Here is a 20,403-nt window from a genome sequence, read left to right on the forward strand (position 1 = left end):
AATGGGCAAGACAAAAACTTTGAGATAAAATGTGAGGACTATGGTAAAGTAGCGGTAGTCATTTAATGAGGAAGGAGTGGAGTAAAGAAGGAACCATCTGACGTCTTCCTGGTGTGGGCGCAGAGCGAAACACTGGCTCTTTTTTACCGCTTTATTCTGCTTCTACATCACATTGTTTGTCTAATTTTTCTGAAGAAAAGCAAGAAGTACGGTGGCCTTAATGGCAAAAGGATGTTTTTTTGGGCAACGCTCCCGTTTTTAAAAAGTTCTGGTGCGTTTTTGAATTGTAATTTGTGAGTAATAAAGACAGGACTGAGATGGTCGCCAGCCAGGGAAACGCAGGGAAGATGGTGTTTCTATTTTTACTCAAATAATGTGAATGCAGCAGCACGCTGGGTTGTAAAAGGCATGCCTAACTCACAGTTCTGAGGTTCAGAATCCAGTCTTGGCTTAATATTTTGCTTCTTTATTCCCACGTTCAACAAGCGGTGTTGTACTTGAATCACCCACCATTGTCACTTCTCCTGTGTTCGTCTTTTTCATGTTGTTTCGATACATGCAAAGTAGATTGCAATAAAGTTAGAAAAAAAGTGGTCGTCTTCTTCGCTGATTCTTCTTCTACGCTTTCTGTTAACTCCCTGTGGCTGCGCTACAGCGCCACTCATGACTTGGCATATATATTACAGCCGTTACACATCCTCAGCGTCTTCTTTTGGACACACGCAAGTCTTGAAATGCTTCTGTGGGTTCTGTTCAGTCAGTGTGGGTGCATTGTCGACGTTATGTGTGGAAGTTAGTGTCTCGTCTCGTCAAAGCCAAATCTTTGTCACAGCCAAGTCTTTGTCACAGCCAAGTCTTCGTCACAGCCAAGTCTTCGTCACAGTCAAGTCTTCGTCACAGTCAAGTTTTTGTCACAGCCAAGTCTTTGTCACAGCCAAGTCTTCGTCACAGTCAAGTCTTCGTCACAGTCAAGTCTTTGTCACAGCCAAGTCTTCGTCACAGTCAAGTCTTCGTCACAGTCAAGTTTTTGTCACAGCCAAGTCTTTATCACAGCCAAGTCTTCGTCACAGTCAAGTCTTCGTCACAGTCAAGTCTTTGTCACAGCCAAGTCTCTGTCACAGCCAAGCTTTCATCACAGTCAAAGTTTTCGTCACAGCAAAGCCTTCTTTTGGACACACGCAAGTCTTGAAATGCTTCTGTGGGTTCTGTTCAGTCAGTGTGGGTGCATTGTCGACGTTATGTGTGGAAGTTAGTGTCTCGTCTCGTCAAAGCCAAATCTTTGTCACAGCCAAGTCTTTGTCACAGCCAAGTCTTCGTCACAGCCAAGTCTTCGTCACAGTCAAGTCTTCGTCACAGTCAAGTTTTTGTCACAGCCAAGTCTTCGTCACAGTCAAGTCTTCGTCACAGCCAAGTCTTTGTCACAGCCAAGTCTTCGTCACAGTCAAGTCTTCGTCACAGTCAAGTTTTTGTCACAGCCAAGTCTTTATCACAGCCAAGTCTTCGTCACAGTCAAGTCTTCGTCACAGTCAAGTCTTTGTCACAGCCAAGTCTCTGTCACAGCCAAGCTTTCATCACAGTCAAAGTTTTCGTCACAGCAAAGCCTTCTTTTGGACACACGCAAGTCTTGAAATGCTTCTGTGGGTTCTGTTCAGTCAGTGTGGGTGCATTGTCGACGTTATGTGTGGAAGTTAGTGTCTCGTCTCGTCAAAGCCAAATCTTTGTCACAGCCAAGTCTTTGTCACAGCCAAGTCTTCGTCACAGCCAAGTCTTCGTCACAGTCAAGTCTTCGTCACAGTCAAGTCTTTGTCACAGCCAAGTCTTCGTCACAGTCAAGTCTTCGTCACAGTCAAGTTTTTGTCACAGCCAAGTCTTTATCACAGCCAAGTCTTCGTCACAGTCAAGTCTTCGTCACAGTCAAGTCTTTGTCACAGCCAAGTCTCTGTCACAGCCAAGCTTTCATCACAGTCAAAGTTTTCGTCACAGCAAAGCCTTCTTTTGGACACACGCAAGTCTTGAAATGCTTCTGTGGGTTCTGTTCAGTCAGTGTGGGTGCATTGTCGACGTTATGTGTGGAAGTTAGTGTCTCGTCTCGTCAAAGCCAAATCTTTGTCACAGCCAAGTCTTTGTCACAGCCAAGTCTTCGTCACAGCCAAGTCTTCGTCACAGTCAAGTCTTCGTCACAGTCAAGTCTTTGTCACAGCCAAGTCTTCGTCACAGTCAAGTCTTCGTCACAGTCAAGTCTTTGTCACAGCCAAGTCTTCGTCACAGTCAAGTCTTCGTCACAGTCAAGTTTTTGTCACAGCCAAGTCTTTATCACAGCCAAGTCTTCGTCACAGTCAAGTCTTCGTCACAGTCAAGTCTTTGTCACAGCCAAGTCTCTGTCACAGCCAAGCTTTCATCACAGTCAAAGTTTTCGTCACAGCAAAGCCTTCTTTTGGACACACGCAAGTCTTGAAATGCTTCTGTGGGTTCTGTTCAGTCAGTGTGGGTGCATTGTCGACGTTATGTGTGGAAGTTAGTGTCTCGTCTCGTCAAAGCCAAATCTTTGTCACAGCCAAGTCTTTGTCACAGCCAAGTCTTCGTCACAGCCAAGTCTTCGTCACAGTCAAGTCTTCGTCACAGTCAAGTTTTTGTCACAGCCAAGTCTTTGTCACAGCCAAGTCTTCGTCACAGTCAAGTCTTCGTCACAGTCAAGTCTTTGTCACAGCCAAGTCTTCGTCACAGTCAAGTCTTCGTCACAGTCAAGTTTTTGTCACAGCCAAGTCTTTATCACAGCCAAGTCTTCGTCACAGCCAAGTCTTCGTCACAGTCAAGTCTTCGTCACAGTCAAGTTTTTGTCACAGCCAAGTCTTTGTCACAGCCAAGTCTTCGTCACAGTCAAGTCTTCGTCACAGTCAAGTCTTTGTCACAGCCAAGTCTTCGTCACAGTCAAGTCTTCGTCACAGTCAAGTTTTTGTCACAGCCAAGTCTTTATCACAGCCAAGTCTTCGTCACAGTCAAGTCTTCGTCACAGTCAAGTCTTTGTCACAGCCAAGTCTCTGTCACAGCCAAGCTTTCATCACAGTCAAAGTTTTCGTCACAGCAAAGCCTTCTTTTGGACACACGCAAGTCTTGAAATGCTTCTGTGGGTTCTGTTCAGTCAGTGTGGGTGCATTGTCGACGTTATGTGTGGAAGTTAGTGTCTCGTCTCGTCAAAGCCAAATCTTTGTCACAGTCAAGTCTTCGTCACAGTCAAGTTTTTGTCACAGCCAAGTCTTTGTCACAGCCAAGTCTTCGTCACAGTCAAGTTTTCGTCACAGTCAAGTCTTTGTCACAGCCAAGTCTTCGTCACAGCCAAGTCTTCGTCACAGTCAAGTCTTCGTCACAGTCAAGTTTTCGTCACAGTCAAGTCTTTGTCACAGCCAAGTCTTCGTCACAGCCAAGTCTTCGTCACAGTCAAGTCTTCGTCACAGTCAAGTTTTTTGTCACAGCCAAGTCTTTGTCACAGCCAAGTCTTCGTCACAGTCAAGTCTTCGTCACAGCCAATTCTCCGTTACAGCCAAGTCTCCGTCACAGTCAAGCCATAGCCCCAGCCGCAGCCAAGTCATATCCACTCCACAGCTAGTCAAGTCAAGGCAAGTCAGGTCCTGTCACATCACGTTTGTTCCAGTCTAGTCACGACCTGTCACTATAAGTCACGTCGTCCTGTCCAGTCGCCACTACCAGTCCAGTCACGTCACGTCCTGTCTCGTTGCAACGTCCTGTCCAGTCACGATGACCAGCCTAGTCACGTCCTGTCCTGTCACGATGACCAGTCCAGTCACGACGTCTAGTCCTGTCCTGTCACGGCGACCAGTTCAATCGAACTACGCTATGTCAGGCCCCAGTCCCATTACGTCTTGTCCACGCCCATCCACGTCACCTTTTTTTTCCTGCGATTCATTAAAATTCCACATATTGCCCTTCATTCCTGTCTCACTGCCTTGCTTCCCTGCATTTAGGACCACCATCCCTCATCCACTCACGTCCCTCATGACAATTTCTACAGTAGGTGAAGTTTGCATGTTCTCCCTGTTTGTGTTGATTTTTTTCTGCATTCCTCCCACACTCCATAAGCACGAATGTCATTTTAATTAAAGACTCCAAATTGTCCATAGATGTGAATGTGGATGGTTGTTTGTCTACCTGTATTTGCCCAGTCCAGGGTTTTGCCCAGCCTTTCATCCATCACCTTCTGAGATAATGAGGACTAGTGAGTGGATGAATGGAGGGATGGATAATATGGTGGGATTATTGTCAACATCACGCAGTTTAGTGCTGTGTTAAAATCTGATTCAGAATCCAAATACAAACCAGGGGGCAACAGAATCTGCATTGTCTAACATAACAATCAATGCTGTAAGTAAACATCAATGGCCTCTCACATTTGTCCATGTGTGTCTGTGTAGGCTGTGAGGTAGAGATTCTGGGAGTTCGCCCAACCTTTTGTGAAGAGTACGTCTACAATCCATCAATAGCAAACCTAACTGATTCAATTGAACGATCTCTCAACATGCTCAGGTAAGAACATCATGTCTATAAATGCAGATAGTTTAGGACAAATGAGGTACATTTACAGCGAATATTTTAGCACAAAAGTGTGGGTATAATTCAGTTGTAAAAAACTACAGGTGAAATATTAATAATTTTTGTATTGTTTATCCAGTGTTGTAGTGACTGACCCCTGTAGAAGTGCGTATACTCTAAATTGTACTTACTTTTTTTTTTGCTTCTAGAAAAACGGCTTGTTTTAGAAACGGTGACATGTGAGGAAAAAGCTGTCATTTATAATTACGCACAATAATAAAATTGTCATGAAGGAATTAGGAGCAGTTTGTAATGTTAAATAGGGACGTGTAGCAAAGATGGAAGTTCAATTAAAATTGCAAATTGCAGCAGTTTCATTTTTTTTAAGACCAATGCGCTTGAGTTGCGAGCAGAGCGTCTGGCCATTTTGTTTTGTTCCATCTTATGGACTGTCACATGACTAGCAAAACATGTTTCAGTTACAAAAATATTATAGCCTAAGATTAGTTTGAAATAGAGTAAAATTAGGATGAAACACAACACAAATAGACATTTATATGTGCTACTGTAACAAAAAATATAGTTAATATCATATTATGTAATTATGCGCTGCAGTTTATTTTATGACACTGTTGAAAGTGACACTTTCTATTTTTAGGCCCAAGGGATACCATAAAACCATCCAACGTTAGTTTGTATGTACATGTGTGTGTCTGTGTGAATGTGTAGGTCAGGCGATGCAAACATGGCAGCAATATATTATGAGAAAATAGATGTAGAGGGACACCACTTTGGTCCAGACTCCCCTCAGATCAAAACAGCAGTGCAACAACTGGACACAGCAATGCAGATGCTGAACAGCAAAATTCAAGTTAGTAAACTGGAGTTTGTTGCAAATACAGCTTTACCTTTCTTTTCCCATAATTAGTTGTCATTTGCATCTTCTGTGATACTTTTTGCAGGAGAAGAACATGTTGAATCAGGTCAACATTGTGCTATTTTCAGACCATGGTATGACAAAAATTGAATGGATGGACAAGGTAATAGAGCTGGACAAGTATATCAACATGGCAGACATTGTCAAGATGATGGACAGAGGCCCAGTTGTCAGTTTGTGGATCAAAGGAGAGAAGTTTCAACAGGTGAGAGCAGGATTTGGTACAAAGCAGATGTGGACACACAACAAATGTTTGCTCAATGTGTGAGTTTTTTTGTTTTGTAGGTGCATGCGTCTTTGTCCAAGGTCCCCAACATGCATGCTTATGCCAAAGAGGAGATTCCTGAACGCTTCCATTATAAAGGAGGAAAGTTTGTTGCCCCTCTCACACTGGTGGCTGAGCCAGGCTGGTTCATTGCTCAGGTACATCATCATTAAGTCTGATTTATGATAGTCAAACTAGATAAACATACAGTATATCCGTTGAAATATTATCTACTATATACGTAAAATAAACCATGACTTCATTTTGTTCTGATATGCTTGTGAATGTGTTTAATCCAGAATAAGGCTGATCTCCCATACTGGAAAAATGACTCCAGTGGGCAGCCCTTGGCATGGCAAAATGGCTGGCATGGTTACGACAATGATTTTCCAGACATGGGCGGCTTTTTCTTGGCAGCAGGACCTGGTACAAACAATATGTTTTATTTTGACCGTTTAAGCCTCGTTTTGTTTCAAATTTCAAAGAACAACCTGACAAAAGTAATGCCTTGACATATACAGTTGAACCCCTAAAATGGAACGGGGCATAGCACAGCAAATAATTTCAATTTAATTGATTTGCTGCAGGAAAATGTAATGCACAGGCAATGTTATAAGTAACATGATTACCTAGCAAATGTAAAAAATAATTTAACTCTTTAAAGAGACAGTGTGTATTATTTAGTGCCATCTAGTTGTGAACTAATTAGAATGCACCGATTTTGAAACATACGCACTACGGTGCCTCAGAAAGACTGCCCGGTGAACGGGAGCGGCGAGCAAGAACTCACTGAATAAGCTAACAAGAGCGGCTTGCACAAGCTATCTAGAGCGGCTAACAAAAGCAGCTAGCAGGAGAATCTAGCAAAAGATAGCGAGAGCAAAGCAGAGGGAGACAAGCATCCTCCTTTTTTTTTCTCTCTTCTTTCTTTTATTTCTTTTCTCTTTTTAAAGTCGCAAATTTGGCCCTAATACGCGATATGTATATGTTGTGTGGTCCAAATAAAAAAAAAAATTATATAGCAAATAAAAGCCAGGAGCATCTCATTTTACAAGCTGTAATAAATGCATTCTGAAATGACAACAGATGAAGAATTTAGTAGACGTTCACAGTTTTGTGTTGAGAATACTGAAATGCATGAATAGAAGGAAGGATTTCAAAGTATTCTAATGTATTTCTAATCATCTCCATCTTTCCATTCAAACACTGGTGATCAGCATCTGTTAAAGCTGCTTGAGTGGCATGTGTGCACTAACCTTGACCACAGAAGGCCAATTGCAAGAGTGACCGCGAGAAGCAAACACACTCAATTCAAATCTTTTCAGAATGACCCTTCTTTGAAGCACCTCTCATGCAAGCACACCACCCAAAAGGCACGGATTCCAAATCTGGCAAAGCTTCCAAGATCGATGGAAAGTCATGTCTGTGAAATATAGCAAGGATGACAGATTCGGGATTCGCGCCACAGTCCTCATCAAAGAGACTTCAGAAAGCAAAAGCGAAATGTAGATGGACACACAGCTGCACCTAATTGAGAAACAGAGTCGATTTAATCTGAGTGAAAACATCACAAATCTGGCCCTGGTGTGGTTGAAGTGCAGCACAACCTGAGACTATGAAACTGATAAGGAAAGGGAATGTTCTAAAAGCCTTAAGGCAAAATTCCCTTCTCCTGTTTTCCATGATGTTAAGTCTCGAGACGGCCAGTGGTCTGTTTATTGCCCCCAAAAAAATCGCTAAATTTTATATTGTCTAAAATGTGTATTTATAGATAGAGTGATAATAATTTAGGAAATAGTGTTGTGATTAGTATTTTCCAATGAATGTTTGAACTCCGGTACAAAGCTCCTATTATAGCTATTGACTGTTTTCCATTGGTTTTACGTTAAATTCATGCAAATATTTTCTGGAATTATGACCTCACTCTTGTGTTAGTGTCAGTTGTTTATTTTTATTTTTTATTTTTTTGTATATGCGTGAGTATGTGCATGTGTGTGTGTGTGTGTGTGTGGGTGTGTGGGTGTGTGTGTGTGTGCATGTGTGCGTGTGTGAACTCATTAGTTCACCTAAAACCTATTAAAAATCCCACACCGTTCACCTAAACCGAATACTTCAGAATCCAGCTAGAGTCGTGAGGTTGTCAGGAGACCCGAGGAAGGATCAAAGAAAAGAAAGGAAAGTGAAATTCAGCACCGACCAGACATTACCTACTACCCACCGGGTTACCAACCAGAGTCTTTCACCAACCCCAAAAACATCTCAATTCCAACAAATTAGGGAGACATCAAGAGACCAAAGGAGAGACTGAGGAAAGGAAGAAAGGCTAGATGAAGCAGAGTGAGATCCACAGACATCAGCCTCCACCGATTCAACGACCAGAGGAAGAAGCAGATTGTGTTTGAATTTTGATAGATGCTGGTGTGGTGGATCTGGCATGCATGAAAACCTCCACCAAAGAGTGGAGCCGTCGACCCCGGCCAGGACAAGCATCCTAATACTGTATTCACGCAAAAGCGGCAGAGGCTAACTATTATAGCAAAGTTCTTCTCCTTCGGATATCTGTAGCAGAAAGATTACGGTGAAACATGGCAGCCACCTGTAAGGCGTGGTGCGACATATCTAATATAGTTAGTGATTACTAGACCTATGATTATATAAAAGAATGTATGTTGATGTGAGTGTCTTCTTGTGCCGGTCCCAAGCCCGGATAAACGTAAAACTTTGGCCAAATCAAACATGCGAATCAAATGTATGACTCCCTTACCGGATCGGTCAAAGCCCGCCATCTGTGCTTTTGACGTACTGGGTGCCGGTGGAAACTACTGTTGGTCGAAGAAAAAAAGGAGGAAGGCGTGTTTGTAGGAAGAAAGAGAAGAGGAACACCAATAGTCTAGGACTTAGAGTAGGGACTTTGACAGGAAAAGGTAGATAGCTGGTTGACATGATGCAGAGGAAGGAGGAGTTTGTTAGGAACGTCCTTGAGGTAAAAAGAGTGTTAGATAAAGTGATGAGCCTGAAGCTAGGAATCAAAGATGTGATGATCAATGTTGTTAATGGGTATGCACCACAGGTAGGATGTGAGCTGGAGGAGAAGGAGAACTTTTGGTTGGACCTTGATGAAATGATGCAGAGCATCCCTAGAAGTGAGAGAGTTGTCATTGGTGCAGACTTAAATGGACACGGTGCAGGAAACAGAGGTGATGAGGAAGTGATGGGCAAGTTTAGTATCCAGGAGAGAAACGCAAAAGGACAGATGGTGGTTGACTTTGCAAAAAAAATGGAAATGGCTGTTGTGAATACTTTCTTCCAGAAGAGGCAGGAACATAGGGTGACCTACAAGAGTAGAGGTAGGAGTACACAGGTAGACTACATCTTGTGTAGACGGTGTAATCCGTAGGACATCAGCAACTGCAAAGTAGTGGTAGGTGAGAGTGTAGCCAGACAGCATAGGATGGTAGTGTGTAGGATGACTCTGGTGGTGAGGAAGACAAAGACGGCAAAGGCAGAGCAGAGGACAAAATGGTAGAAGCTGAAAAGGAATTAAAAAGTGTTATATGACTTTCAGGAAGGAGTTGACACATGCTCTGGATGGTCAGAATGTGCTTCCAGATGACTGGACAACTACAGCAAATGTGATCAAGAGACAGGTAAGACAGTCCTTGGTGTGTCATCTGGAAGGAAAGGAGATAAGGAGACTTGGTGGTGGAATGAGGAGGTGCAGAAGGGGATCCAGAGAAAGAGGTTAACTAAGAAGTGTGACACTGAGAGGACTGAAGAAAGTAGACAGGAGTACAGGGAAATACAGCGCAAGGTGAAAGTAGAAGTGGCAAAGGCCAAACAAAGGGCTTACACTGACTTGTATGCTAGGTTGGACAGTAAGAAGGGAGAGACTGATCTATATAGGTTGGCAAGGCAAAGAGACAGAGATGGGAAGGACGTGCAGCAAGTTAGGGTAATAAAGGATAGGTATGGAAGTGTGTTGACAGATGCCAGTATTGTGATGGGAAGATGGAATGAGTAATTTAAAGAGTTGATGAATGAGGAAAATGAGAGAGAACGAAGAGTAGAAGAGGTGACTGTTGTGGACCAGGAAGTAGCAAAGATTAGTAAGGATGAAGTGAGAAGGGCGTTGAAAAGGATGAAGAGTGGAAAGGCACTTAGTCCTGATGATATACCTGTGGAGGTATGGAAGTGTCTCGGAAAGGTAGCAGTAGATTTTCTGACTGGACAGGATCTTAGATAGTAAGAAGATGCCTGAGGAATGGAGAAGTGTGCTGGTGCCCATTTTTAAGAACAAGGGAGACGTGCAGAGTTGTGGCAACTGCAGAGGAATAAAGCTAACGAGCCACACAATGAAGCTATGGCAAAGAGTAGTTGAAACTAGACTGAGGGCAGAGGTGAACATTTGTGAGCAGCAGTATGGTTGCATGCCAAAAAAGAGTAAAACAGATGCAGTATTTGCTTCGAGGATGTTGATAGAGAAGTACAGAGAAGGTCAGAAAGAGCTGTATTGTGTCTTTGTAGATCTGGGAAAAGCTTATAACAGGGTGCCCAGAGAGGAACTGTGGTTTTGTATGAGGAAGTCTGGAGTCGCAGAGAAGTATGTTCAAGTGGTGCAGGACATGTATGAGGACTGTAAGAGTGGTGAGGTGTGCTGTAGGTGTGACGGAGGAGTTCAAAGTGCAAGTGGGACTACATCAAGGATCAGCTCGAAGCCCCTTCTTGTTCGCTATGGTAAGGGACAGGATGACAGATGAGGTTAGACAAGAATCTCCATGGACTATGATGTTTGCAGACGACATTGTGATCTGTAGTGAGTGCAGGGAACATGTGGAGGAGAAGCTAGAGGCGTGGAGGTCTGCCCTGGAAAGGGGGAATGAAGGTTAGACATAGCAAGACATAGTATCTGTGTGTGAATGGGTGGGACCCAAGTGGAAGAGTGAGGTTACATCGAGAACAGACCAAGAAGGTGGAGGAGTTTAAGTATAGTACAACAGTCCAGAGCAATGGAGAGTGTGGAAAAGAAGTGAAGAAGCGTGTGCAGGCAGGCTGGAACGGGTGGAGAAAAGTGTCAGGCGTGATGTGTGATAGAACAATTTCAGCTCAAATGAAAGGAAAGGTTTATAAAACTATGGTGAGACCAGCGATGTTGTTTGGTCTGGAGACAGTGCCACTGAGGAAAAGACACAAGGCAGAGCTGGAGGTGGCCAAGATGAAGATGCTGAGGTTGTCTTTGGGAGTGACCAGGATGGATAGAATCAGGAATTAGTACATCAGAGGGACAGCACATGTTAGAGGCTTTAAAGATAAAGTCAGAGAGGCCAGAATGAGATGGTTTGGACATGTCCAGAGGAGAGATAGTGAGTATATTGGCAGAAGGATGCCGAGTTTCCAAATGCCAGGCAAGAGGTCTAGAGGAAGACCAAAAAGGAGGTTTATGGATGTATTTAAAGATGACATCAAGGTAGTTGGTGTGAGAGCAGAGGATGCAGGGGACAAGGTTAGATGGAGGCAACTGATTCGCTGTGGCGACCCCTGCGGGGAAAAGCCGAAAGGACTAGAAGAAGAAATGTTGATGTGATAGAACATATTTTTGGGGGTATTTTTGGAATTAATAGTGTTCTTTTAAATGAATGAATTATTAGTTCACCACTAGATGGCACTAAATAATAAACACTGCCTTTTTAAACTTTCCGGAGGAATGAGGATGTAGTAAAAGTTGTTTCACACATCCCTTTAAAAAACATTTTTTGATGAGGAAAAATCAAATAAATTAAAGCTCACACAAGTTAGCTAGCGTTAGCTATCAATCACAATACTAGGACTGTACTGTATTTTAAGCTTTACATGTTGTTGTCATGTTGCCTCCCAACCAGTCAGGCTAACAGGCTTCAGCCATAACTTAACCATTGTGGATCTTTACACAGTCTACCTGCCCAGTCATGGGTGGATAAACACGATGTGGTGGTGGTATTATGCAAATTTGCTCCACTGCTACATCACAATCAAGCAAAAATCAAAATGGCTGTGCGATACACTTTTGGAAATAACTGACAAAAGATTTTCTTGGTTGGTGGGCAGAGAACCAAATATTTATCCAAGCAATGAGAAGTACATTTTCTATAACACTATGCAACAAGGCCTCTCTGATAAGGCTGCTGGCCCGTGCAATCCGCCTCCACATAAGCAGAAGGTGATAAATGAATGGAGTTTAAGAGTATAGTTGCAGTCAGAACAAAGTTTGACAAAAGTGAACTACTAAACTGAACTCATAAATGTATGCGTGTAGTTTAGTGTGTGATAGTGGAAAAAAATTCCCTTGGAATTCAATTATTTATTGTATAAGGCAGGCAAGCAGCAATGGAACATTTGTGATCAACTTAAAGTTAACTGGTTTGATTTAGTAGGGCTGAGTTTAAAGAAAAAATGTAAAAGCAATATCAAATCGATTTTCAATTTTGAGCCTGATGTCGATTCATAAAACCATTAATTGATTATTTTAATATCCCTTTTTCCCATAAATGTATAAGTAAATATAAAGGCCCAATTTTTTTCTGTATCTGTTTTCTTGAAATTTACTGTTCACATGAATTTAAGTATTTTCTTACATTTATGAAAGACCTGACTTATTGCACTTTAAAAGACAATTCAGAATCTTATTTATTTATATTTACAATTATTGAATTAGAATTATGAAAATATTTTCATATTGCTGATGTCAATGTTTGTGTAACACATAAGTGATTATAACACATTACTTTCATGAATAAACTAAATCATTTAACCCGTTACTGCCTCCGCAAAATTTTATTTTCGCCTTGATATTTAAGAAGAATTGATGTTCCATACTTAATAAATATTGGACTGAATTGAACTGAACTGAATCTAATACAATTAAAATTGAATCGAACTGAACTCTTGTGAATCGAAATCGAATCAATTGAGGAAATTAGAATCGATACCCAGCCCTATCATTTAGTATAATGTGAATGTTGACTTAAGACATTTTACAATGAATTACCGGTTCTAGACATCATAAAAATGAGAGTATATTTACCGTCCAGCCTTAACTTTGCAGGGTGTCTTAAAAGTATCATTGAAACATTCTTGAATGTCATACAAGTGTAAAAACGAGTTAACTAATATTGTCCTCTTCTTTTCATTTAGACTTCAAGCAGAATCTCCGTGCTGCTCCTATCCGAGCTGTGGACGTCTATAACGTATTGTGTCATACACTGGGAGTGGAACCTTTGCCAAATAATGGGTCCTGGTCTCGGGTTGAAAATCTCCTCAACAGTTCTGCTAGTCTGCACTTGCCCACAACCCAGTGGGCCTGCTGGATGGCTTCATTAGGAACCCTGCTGGCACTGTGGCGATAGAAGACTCCAAACACTGAATGGTTTTCATGTCTATAGGCAAAAAGACAAGAGCTGAAACCGTTAATTATGAATCTTGATTGGTGTTTGGAATTTCTACTGGTATTTAGGTTTAATTAAAGAAATCCCAAAGGTTATTGAATATAATGAGTGTGATTTAGAAGGACAAAAAGATCAGATATGAAAAGAATTAGAGTATAATACAGATACAAATAACAATGATACTCTGTATAAATGTGTTTAAAGCTGCCGATGCAGAAAATTTAATTTTGAGTCGCTACTGTCACGTGTGAAAAATGAAACTGTACACTCCCTTCTCAATGTACACAATGCACGCATGGAATCACATTCCCAGATAGAGGGCGGGAAATCCAAACCCGAATCCAGTCTGAAAACTATTGGCTTGCAGATGTACCCATTGTGAACAGCTAAGGTGTTCATCTGCTAATTAGAAGATGTTTGAGTTATAAATGGTCAAATAAAAAGGCTATTGTAAAGATATTTTTGGGCAAATTGCTGTATAGGTCAGCTTTAATGTTGTATTTTCTATTCCAAGCGAATATCTTTTCAGTCTTCTTAAGAAGCTAGAATACTTTTTTTGACTGGGGTGAGGTACATTTTATTACCAAGGAGAAATGCAATTATGCTATAAATATTTTTGATATTTAGTTTAGATCTCTAAATCGTTCCTTTATTCTGTAAAGAAATTTTCTTTAATTTGAAACAGTTCTGTCTTCAATATTGTCAGCATTTTATTATTTAACAGCTTAACATGTAAACTAATTACCCAAAGGATTTGTGGAGTCAATATGATAAATCATGAGTAAACAAAGAAACCATAGGAATAGGTTGAGTCCACAGTCTGTAAAATAAGCAATACAAATTTGAATTTTGTAAACACATTATACAGTAGCTGTATTGACTTTTAATGCGTTTTGTTTACTCAAAAGATGTGACACCCATTAGTGCATGTTCAATGTCTGGTTTGTCCATAACAAACACCATGTTCAAACATAAGGGTGTCCGTATGTGAACTTGGCATCGGGACACCCTAGGCCGCAATTCGATGATCGACTTTGTCGTCTTGTCATCGGATTTATGGCCGCATGTGTTGGACACTCGGGTTAAGAGAGGGGTTAACTGATCACCACCTGGTGGTGTGTTGGCTCCGATGGCGGGGGAGGATGCCGGTCTGACCTGGTAGATCCAAACGTATTGTAAGGGAACGTCTGGCTGAATCCCTTGTCAGAAAGAATTTCAACACCCTCCTCCGGCAGAGCTTCTCCCTTGTCCCGGGGTAGGCGGGGGACATTGAGTCAGAGTGGACCATGTTCCGCGCCTCCATTGTTGAGGCAGTCGATCATAGCTGTGGCCATAAGGTGGTCATGCTTGTTGTAGCGGCAATCCCTGGTAGACACCAGTGGTAAGGGATGCCGTCAAGCTGAAGAAGGCCTGTGGGACTCCAGATGCAGCTGACAGGTTCCGGCTGGCCAAGAACGCAGGTTTGGTGGTCGCTGAGGCAAAAAGTCTGGCTTGGGAGGAGTTCATCGAGGCCATGAAAAACGGCTCTCGAACGGCCTCAAGGAAATTCTGGTCCACCATACGGCATCTCAGGAAAGGAAAGCAGTGCACCATTAACACAATCTATAATGGACATGGCTGCTGACTTCGACTCGGGACGTCGTAAGTCGGTGGGGACAATACTTCAAAGTCCTCCTCAATTCCACTGACACGCTTTTTTCCTTTGATGAAGCAAAGTCTGGGTACTCTGAGGTGGGCTCTCCTATCTCTGGGGTTGAAGTCACTGAGGTGGTTGGAAAGCTCCTCGTGGCAAGGCGGATCTCATCCGCCCGGAATTCCTAAAGGCTCTAGATGTTGTCGGGCTGTGATGGTTGACACGTCTCTACAACATTGCATGGACATTGGGGACAGTGCCTTTGGATTGGCAGACCGGAGGGTGTGTTCCAACTAGAGAGTGCTGGAAAGGAGGGTCCATCAGGAAGTTGAATCTCAGATTCAGGAAGAACAGTGTGGTTTTCGTCCCGGCCAGCCGTAAAACAGTGGGCCAGCTCTACACCCTCGGCAAGGTCGTTGAGGGTGCATGGGAGTTTGCCCAACCAGTCTACATGTGTTTTGTGGACTTGGAGAAGGCGTTCGACCGTGTCCCTCAGGGAGTCCTGTGCTTGGGGAGCACGGGCTACCAAGCCCCCAGACTGTTCGGTCCCTGTACGACCGGTGTCAGAGTTTGGTCCGCATTGCTGGCAGTAAGTAAAATTTGTTTCCAGTGAGGGTTGGACTCAGCCAAGGTTGCCCTTTGTCACCGATTCTGTTCATAATTTTTATGGACAGAATTTCTAGGCAGCTGAGGCATTGAGGGGGGTCTGGGGTCCACCTCTCACTGAAGCGGTTCGCAGCCGAGTGAACGGTAGGTATGCGGTATGAAGATCAGTACCTCCAAATCTGAGGCCATGGTCCTCAGTCGGAAAGGTTGGAGTGCCCTTTCCGTGTCGGAGAGAAGATCCCGCCCCAAGTTTAGGAGTTCTAGTATCTTGGGGTCTTGTTCATGAGTGAAATTGACAGTTGGATCGGTGCAGCGTCTGCAGTGATGCGGACTCTGTATCGGTTCGTTGTGGTAAAGAAGGAGCTAAGCCGAAAGGCAAAGCTCTCGATTTACCGGTCGATCTACGTTCCTACCCTCACCTATGGTCACGAGCTGTGGGTCGTAACCGAAAGAACAAGATCCCGGATACAAGTGGCTGAAATGAGTTTCCTCCGCAGGGTTTCCGGGCTCTCCCATAGAGATAAGGTGCGAAGCTCGGTCATCCGGGGGGCCTCAGAGGAGAGCCGCTGCCCCTCCACGTTGAGAGGAGCCAGTAGAGGTGGCTCGAGCATCTGGTTCGAATGCCTCCTGGACGCCCCCCTCATGAGTTGTTCCGGGCATGTCCCACCGGCAGGAGGCCCCAGGGACGACCCAGGACACGCTGGAGAGACTATCTCTCACAGCTCTCCTGGAGCTATAGTTTATAAACTTCAAAGAAGATAAATTGTGGATGCTGCACCCAAATATTTATTAAAAACAGCTGTCAGACTTAACAAAAATTGCAATTGCTGGTGTGCATGAAAATGTTTGTTTTTCGGAACTTATGAGCGTAGTGAGGATAAGTGGTTTTAGAGAATGGATGGATGGTTTAGGGTTATACTGACCCTATAATATAAATAAAGATAAGTATGAGTAACCCAAAAACCAACAAACATACATTACGGGAATCAAATCCAAGATCCGAGCTACAAGACAAACTGTAACTAACTACTAATTACAGGTATTATCATCCGATTGGACCGTGAACCACTCAGGTGATTCATTCAGGCAACTAAGCAGTGGCTGCGTCATACGTCACATGTCACGTGCATACAGAAATATGGAAGGATGCAAGGTCTGCTTGAAAATTCAGACTTTAATTTATTAAACACACTGAAAATAATCAAGCAAGCAATTATATATTGTTTATATTTTGTTGGTATTTTTTTTTTTAACTACATAGCCTCCTACATAACACCTTTCTGTTAAAGGTGATAAAGGATTTTCAAGGTTTTTGGGGTGGACTCAGTCTTGTAACACACAGAAGAAAAGTGAAAGAAAAACATTTTGAATAATCTTTATTCACCACTGTTTTGAAGCTAGTACTATTTTAGTTGTAAATAGTTCATATCTTTGCATATCTGAACAGAAAAGCTGTACAATATGAATATATGAATCAATTTATTATACTATATTTTCGACACCCTCCCTTCTCACTATGCCTACCTCCTCCGAGCCGTGTCAAATGTCATTTTTCATATATGCCGCGGGCCGCTGAGCAATGAATGCTGGGCAGCAAATGCCCCACGGGCCGTAACTTGGATATTACAATTCTATGGAAATCTAGGACGGCTATGGAGTATATGCCACGGCGGAGGCGGGACTTCTGCTTTTCTGGTTTTCCGGGTGCGAGTGTGTAGTGTGTCTGTCTCAGTTGTCCAAAGCATTTCAGAGAGTTGAGACGCCGTGCTCTTTTCGGAGGACGCAGGGGTGGGAGTGCGAATGTTGGAACGCGGCCAGCAGTGCACGGAAACGGCGCTGATGTGTGAAAACCGGAAGTCGGGAGTCCGTGGCATCTCCCCCATTATTTCGAAGCACGTATTATTGAAGCTTCAGTGTGAAACTCCCATACTCAACATATTTACATTCTTACGTGACGTAGCTAAGTGGCGGGGACATAGTGGAGTCATTTAAGAAGCTGATATGAATGCGTTTAGTTGTAACAAAAAAAGGGGGACACAATCGGTCCCCACCCAGACACAGCTGTCATACGGCGGCATTGCCATGTCCTGGCGACGCCACACGCGTGCCGGATAGTTGCGTGCGAGCTGTTTTGGCGCACCACTTCGCTGCGGCAGGATGGACAGCGAGGATGAGACAGTGGAGGAAGTCGTGGAAGGTAGGACAATACACACCGCACTTGAATGACATATTTGAGAGCTTGATGCCTAATCTCTCGCCAATCTCCGCACGTCGCCTCGCTAATGGGCCCCCGCGGCTACTCGACGCGCCGGGGCTTCGGTTTTACATGGAAAGCCGCCTGGCAGGCGCTTGAGAGCAGTCTGGTTCGTACCAGACTCACGCTGTAGCTAGTCTAGCCGGAAGTAAACGTGGAGCGACGTGTTGTTTCGTTCGGTTTTAAACGAAGATACGTTAACCATTTCTGAGTTTTTGATAGTCAGAAATTTGAATTTAATACGTCAACGAATGCACATTTCACAGATACAGTAGATGAATATCGTAGCTTCTTAAACGCAAACTCTAGTATGCAGATATCTGATATGCATGTCACGTGTTCGGCTCGAAACTTCTTGGAGCAGTACGAGTTTCTCGTTTTCACCCTGGGACTGGCATTTTCCTTTTGTTGTATAGTCGCGACCCATCTTTGTAGACGTTTGAACAACCCATTTTGTTTAAAATTAGACTATGTCAACACATGTGCATACTTTTAAAAGCTGTTTAAATGAGTTTGATGTACACCATAAGCATATTCCTCGCCATGATATCCACTAGACTAGAGGCTGAGCTGCAGTGTGTTTATTTACAAGGTAAATAAGTAAAGTAATGGCTATAGCCCAAGGCAGCTATACTTTCGTTGCTTCCCTTTATGTTCATACGACATATCATCACATTTTGAAATCAAAATAATCCTCACCAATCAAATCAAACCGTCCAAATCCAAAGCTTTTCAATTGGGTCATTTTACCGAGTAAGAACGTCACTTTGACTTGTGATGTAAGCTTGGAATTGTCAATTGTGGAAGCCGTGGCTCAGGATGTTGAGTAACTGGAGGCTCCGCTGTTCGAATCCCGCTCTCTCCAAGTCATGTGTCGTCGTGTCCTCGGGCAATACACTTCACACACATTGCCACCGGTTCCACTCACACTGGTGTATGGTTGGTGCGAATGGTTGGTGGTGGTCGGAGGGGCTGTAGGCGCAACACTGACACAGTCCGCCACAGGGCAGCGTGGCGACATATGTAGTTTACTGCCACGAGAGTGTGAATGTGTGAGTGCTTGAATAAATTGTGAAGCATCTTTGAGTGTCGTGGAAAGCGCTATATAAATCTGATTCATTATTATTCTTATTATTAAAATGGGTCCCAACCCATTCGAGTTGTGAATCACTCTGCTAGATGATTCACATTGATATGTCCTACAATTCAACTCCTTTACGAAACTAAAAAGCTCCCAATTTACAACGTTTAATTTAGCCTAAGCAGAAATCATTCACAGTAATGGAAAATGAAAAAGTGGACAGCAGGATAATTTGTTGAGTGGCTCATGCAGTCTTGACATATGACAGGTGGTAAAAATAGTTTACTGGGAATATCTTGGTGCTTGCAATCTACGAATGTTTTTTTTATGCTCCCTGGTTCATCCCATTTCGCTGCTGTGCCTGTTTTTTTTTTTTTACCTTTTAAGTCCCAATGATCTCAATCCATCAATCAATTAATCATTCATTTCAATCAAGACTCTCTTCAGTCTTTTTTATGTCGTGTCATCTGCTGAGCTTGAAAATGTAACATGCTTGTTTTGACAAAGTGGGGTAAAAAGTAGGAAAGTAGAAAGTGTTTGTTAATGTAGCATGCAAAACTTAAAAGTCATCCGAAAATTAAATACTCGAGTCAAGTATTTATACCTGACAAATCTACTTAAGTATTGTAAGGAAGTATTTGTAATTTATGACTCCCACCTCTGCAAACTCACAGCAATATATGCCATCCGTAAATTGTCTCTGTCTCAAACTTAAGTTCGTGCATGCTTTTTAATCAGGTAAATTACATTAAATAATAAGCCTTAAGTCTAAAAATAATCATGTTAATTTAAGAACATTAAATATCAGGTGATGCGTTTAGGAATGTGCTACTTCATTTACGCTTTGTAACAGGATAACTGTTCAGGTAGTCAAACAATTAAGACTACCAGTATGTTATTCCCGCCTGAGGGTAAATTGGCGCAATTATTTTTTAAATTGGTGCTTTACTGACAGTAATGGTTTTGAATAAGTTGGGTCTCTTGTCTACGCTACTAGTAGTGCGTACAGTATGTGTTGTCCAGCTACTTCTGCAGTGTCATCAGCCTCATTTACATAAACATTCCGGGGCCCTTGACTGCTTTGTGAAAACAACAATGGGCAACGCCAACTGCATGTTCCAATTACGTTTTGAAAGTGCCCTTTGCTAGTCAGTGGTACTAAACTAAAGTGTCACATTATGGTCATATATTATATTTATTCAAATATTGAATGTGTTTAGGTCCGTTGGATGAAGATGAACAACCTCATGGACAGTGCACAGTGACCTACTCTTCCAGCGATCGCTTTGAAGGACACTTTAAACACGGAGAGAAAAGTGGGAAGGGCAAATTCTTTTTCTTCGATGGAAGGTACTGTGCTTTTACTCGAACATATAGTCAACTGAGTGTCATTACTTGGGACTTACTGAGCTAACCTGGGACCTCAGGGATTGTATTTTGTCATATGGAAATGTTAAAACAAAATCCCCCAAAATCCTTGCATGTTTGCATCCTTGAATTTTGAGAAAATAAATTATTTGAATCCTTTAAATATCAACTTTAAATATAATTTGAAAGGACAATGACAAAATAAAACAATAAACTGAAATAAGAAAAGAACATATTAAAAATAATAGCAACTGAGAAAAAACCCCGTAAGAACGAATACTGACTGTTCCTGTGTT

The 20,403-nt window shown here is 42.5% G+C and overlaps 2 protein-coding genes across 2 annotated transcripts in view; both read left to right on the forward strand.

Annotated features, from left to right (window-relative positions):
* Positions 1 to 14,025, forward strand: part of enpp6 (ectonucleotide pyrophosphatase/phosphodiesterase 6) — a 28,079-nt gene extending 14,054 nt beyond the window's left edge. The window contains exons 3-8 of the mRNA XM_086084732.1: positions 4,428 to 4,539; positions 5,275 to 5,416; positions 5,508 to 5,687; positions 5,768 to 5,905; positions 6,047 to 6,173; positions 12,915 to 14,025. Of these exons, the coding sequence (XP_085940858.1) occupies positions 4,428 to 4,539; positions 5,275 to 5,416; positions 5,508 to 5,687; positions 5,768 to 5,905; positions 6,047 to 6,173; positions 12,915 to 13,126 (911 nt within the window). The 3' untranslated portion in view covers positions 13,127 to 14,025. The remainder of the gene's footprint in view (positions 1 to 4,427; positions 4,540 to 5,274; positions 5,417 to 5,507; positions 5,688 to 5,767; positions 5,906 to 6,046; positions 6,174 to 12,914) is intronic.
* Positions 14,026 to 17,043: 3,018 nt separating this feature from the next.
* setd7 (SET domain containing 7, histone lysine methyltransferase) overlaps positions 17,044 to 20,403 on the forward strand; it is a 17,505-nt gene continuing 14,145 nt past the window's right edge. The window contains exons 1-2 of the mRNA XM_086085651.1: positions 17,044 to 17,601; positions 19,960 to 20,089. Of these exons, the coding sequence (XP_085941777.1) occupies positions 17,562 to 17,601; positions 19,960 to 20,089 (170 nt within the window). The 5' untranslated portion in view covers positions 17,044 to 17,561. The remainder of the gene's footprint in view (positions 17,602 to 19,959; positions 20,090 to 20,403) is intronic.

Source organism: Leptonotus elevatus, chromosome 9, assembly GCF_054856555.1.
Source record: "Leptonotus elevatus isolate MCC_2025b chromosome 9, RoL_Lele_1.0, whole genome shotgun sequence".
Classification (NCBI taxonomy): Eukaryota; Metazoa; Chordata; class Actinopteri; order Syngnathiformes; family Syngnathidae; genus Leptonotus; species Leptonotus elevatus.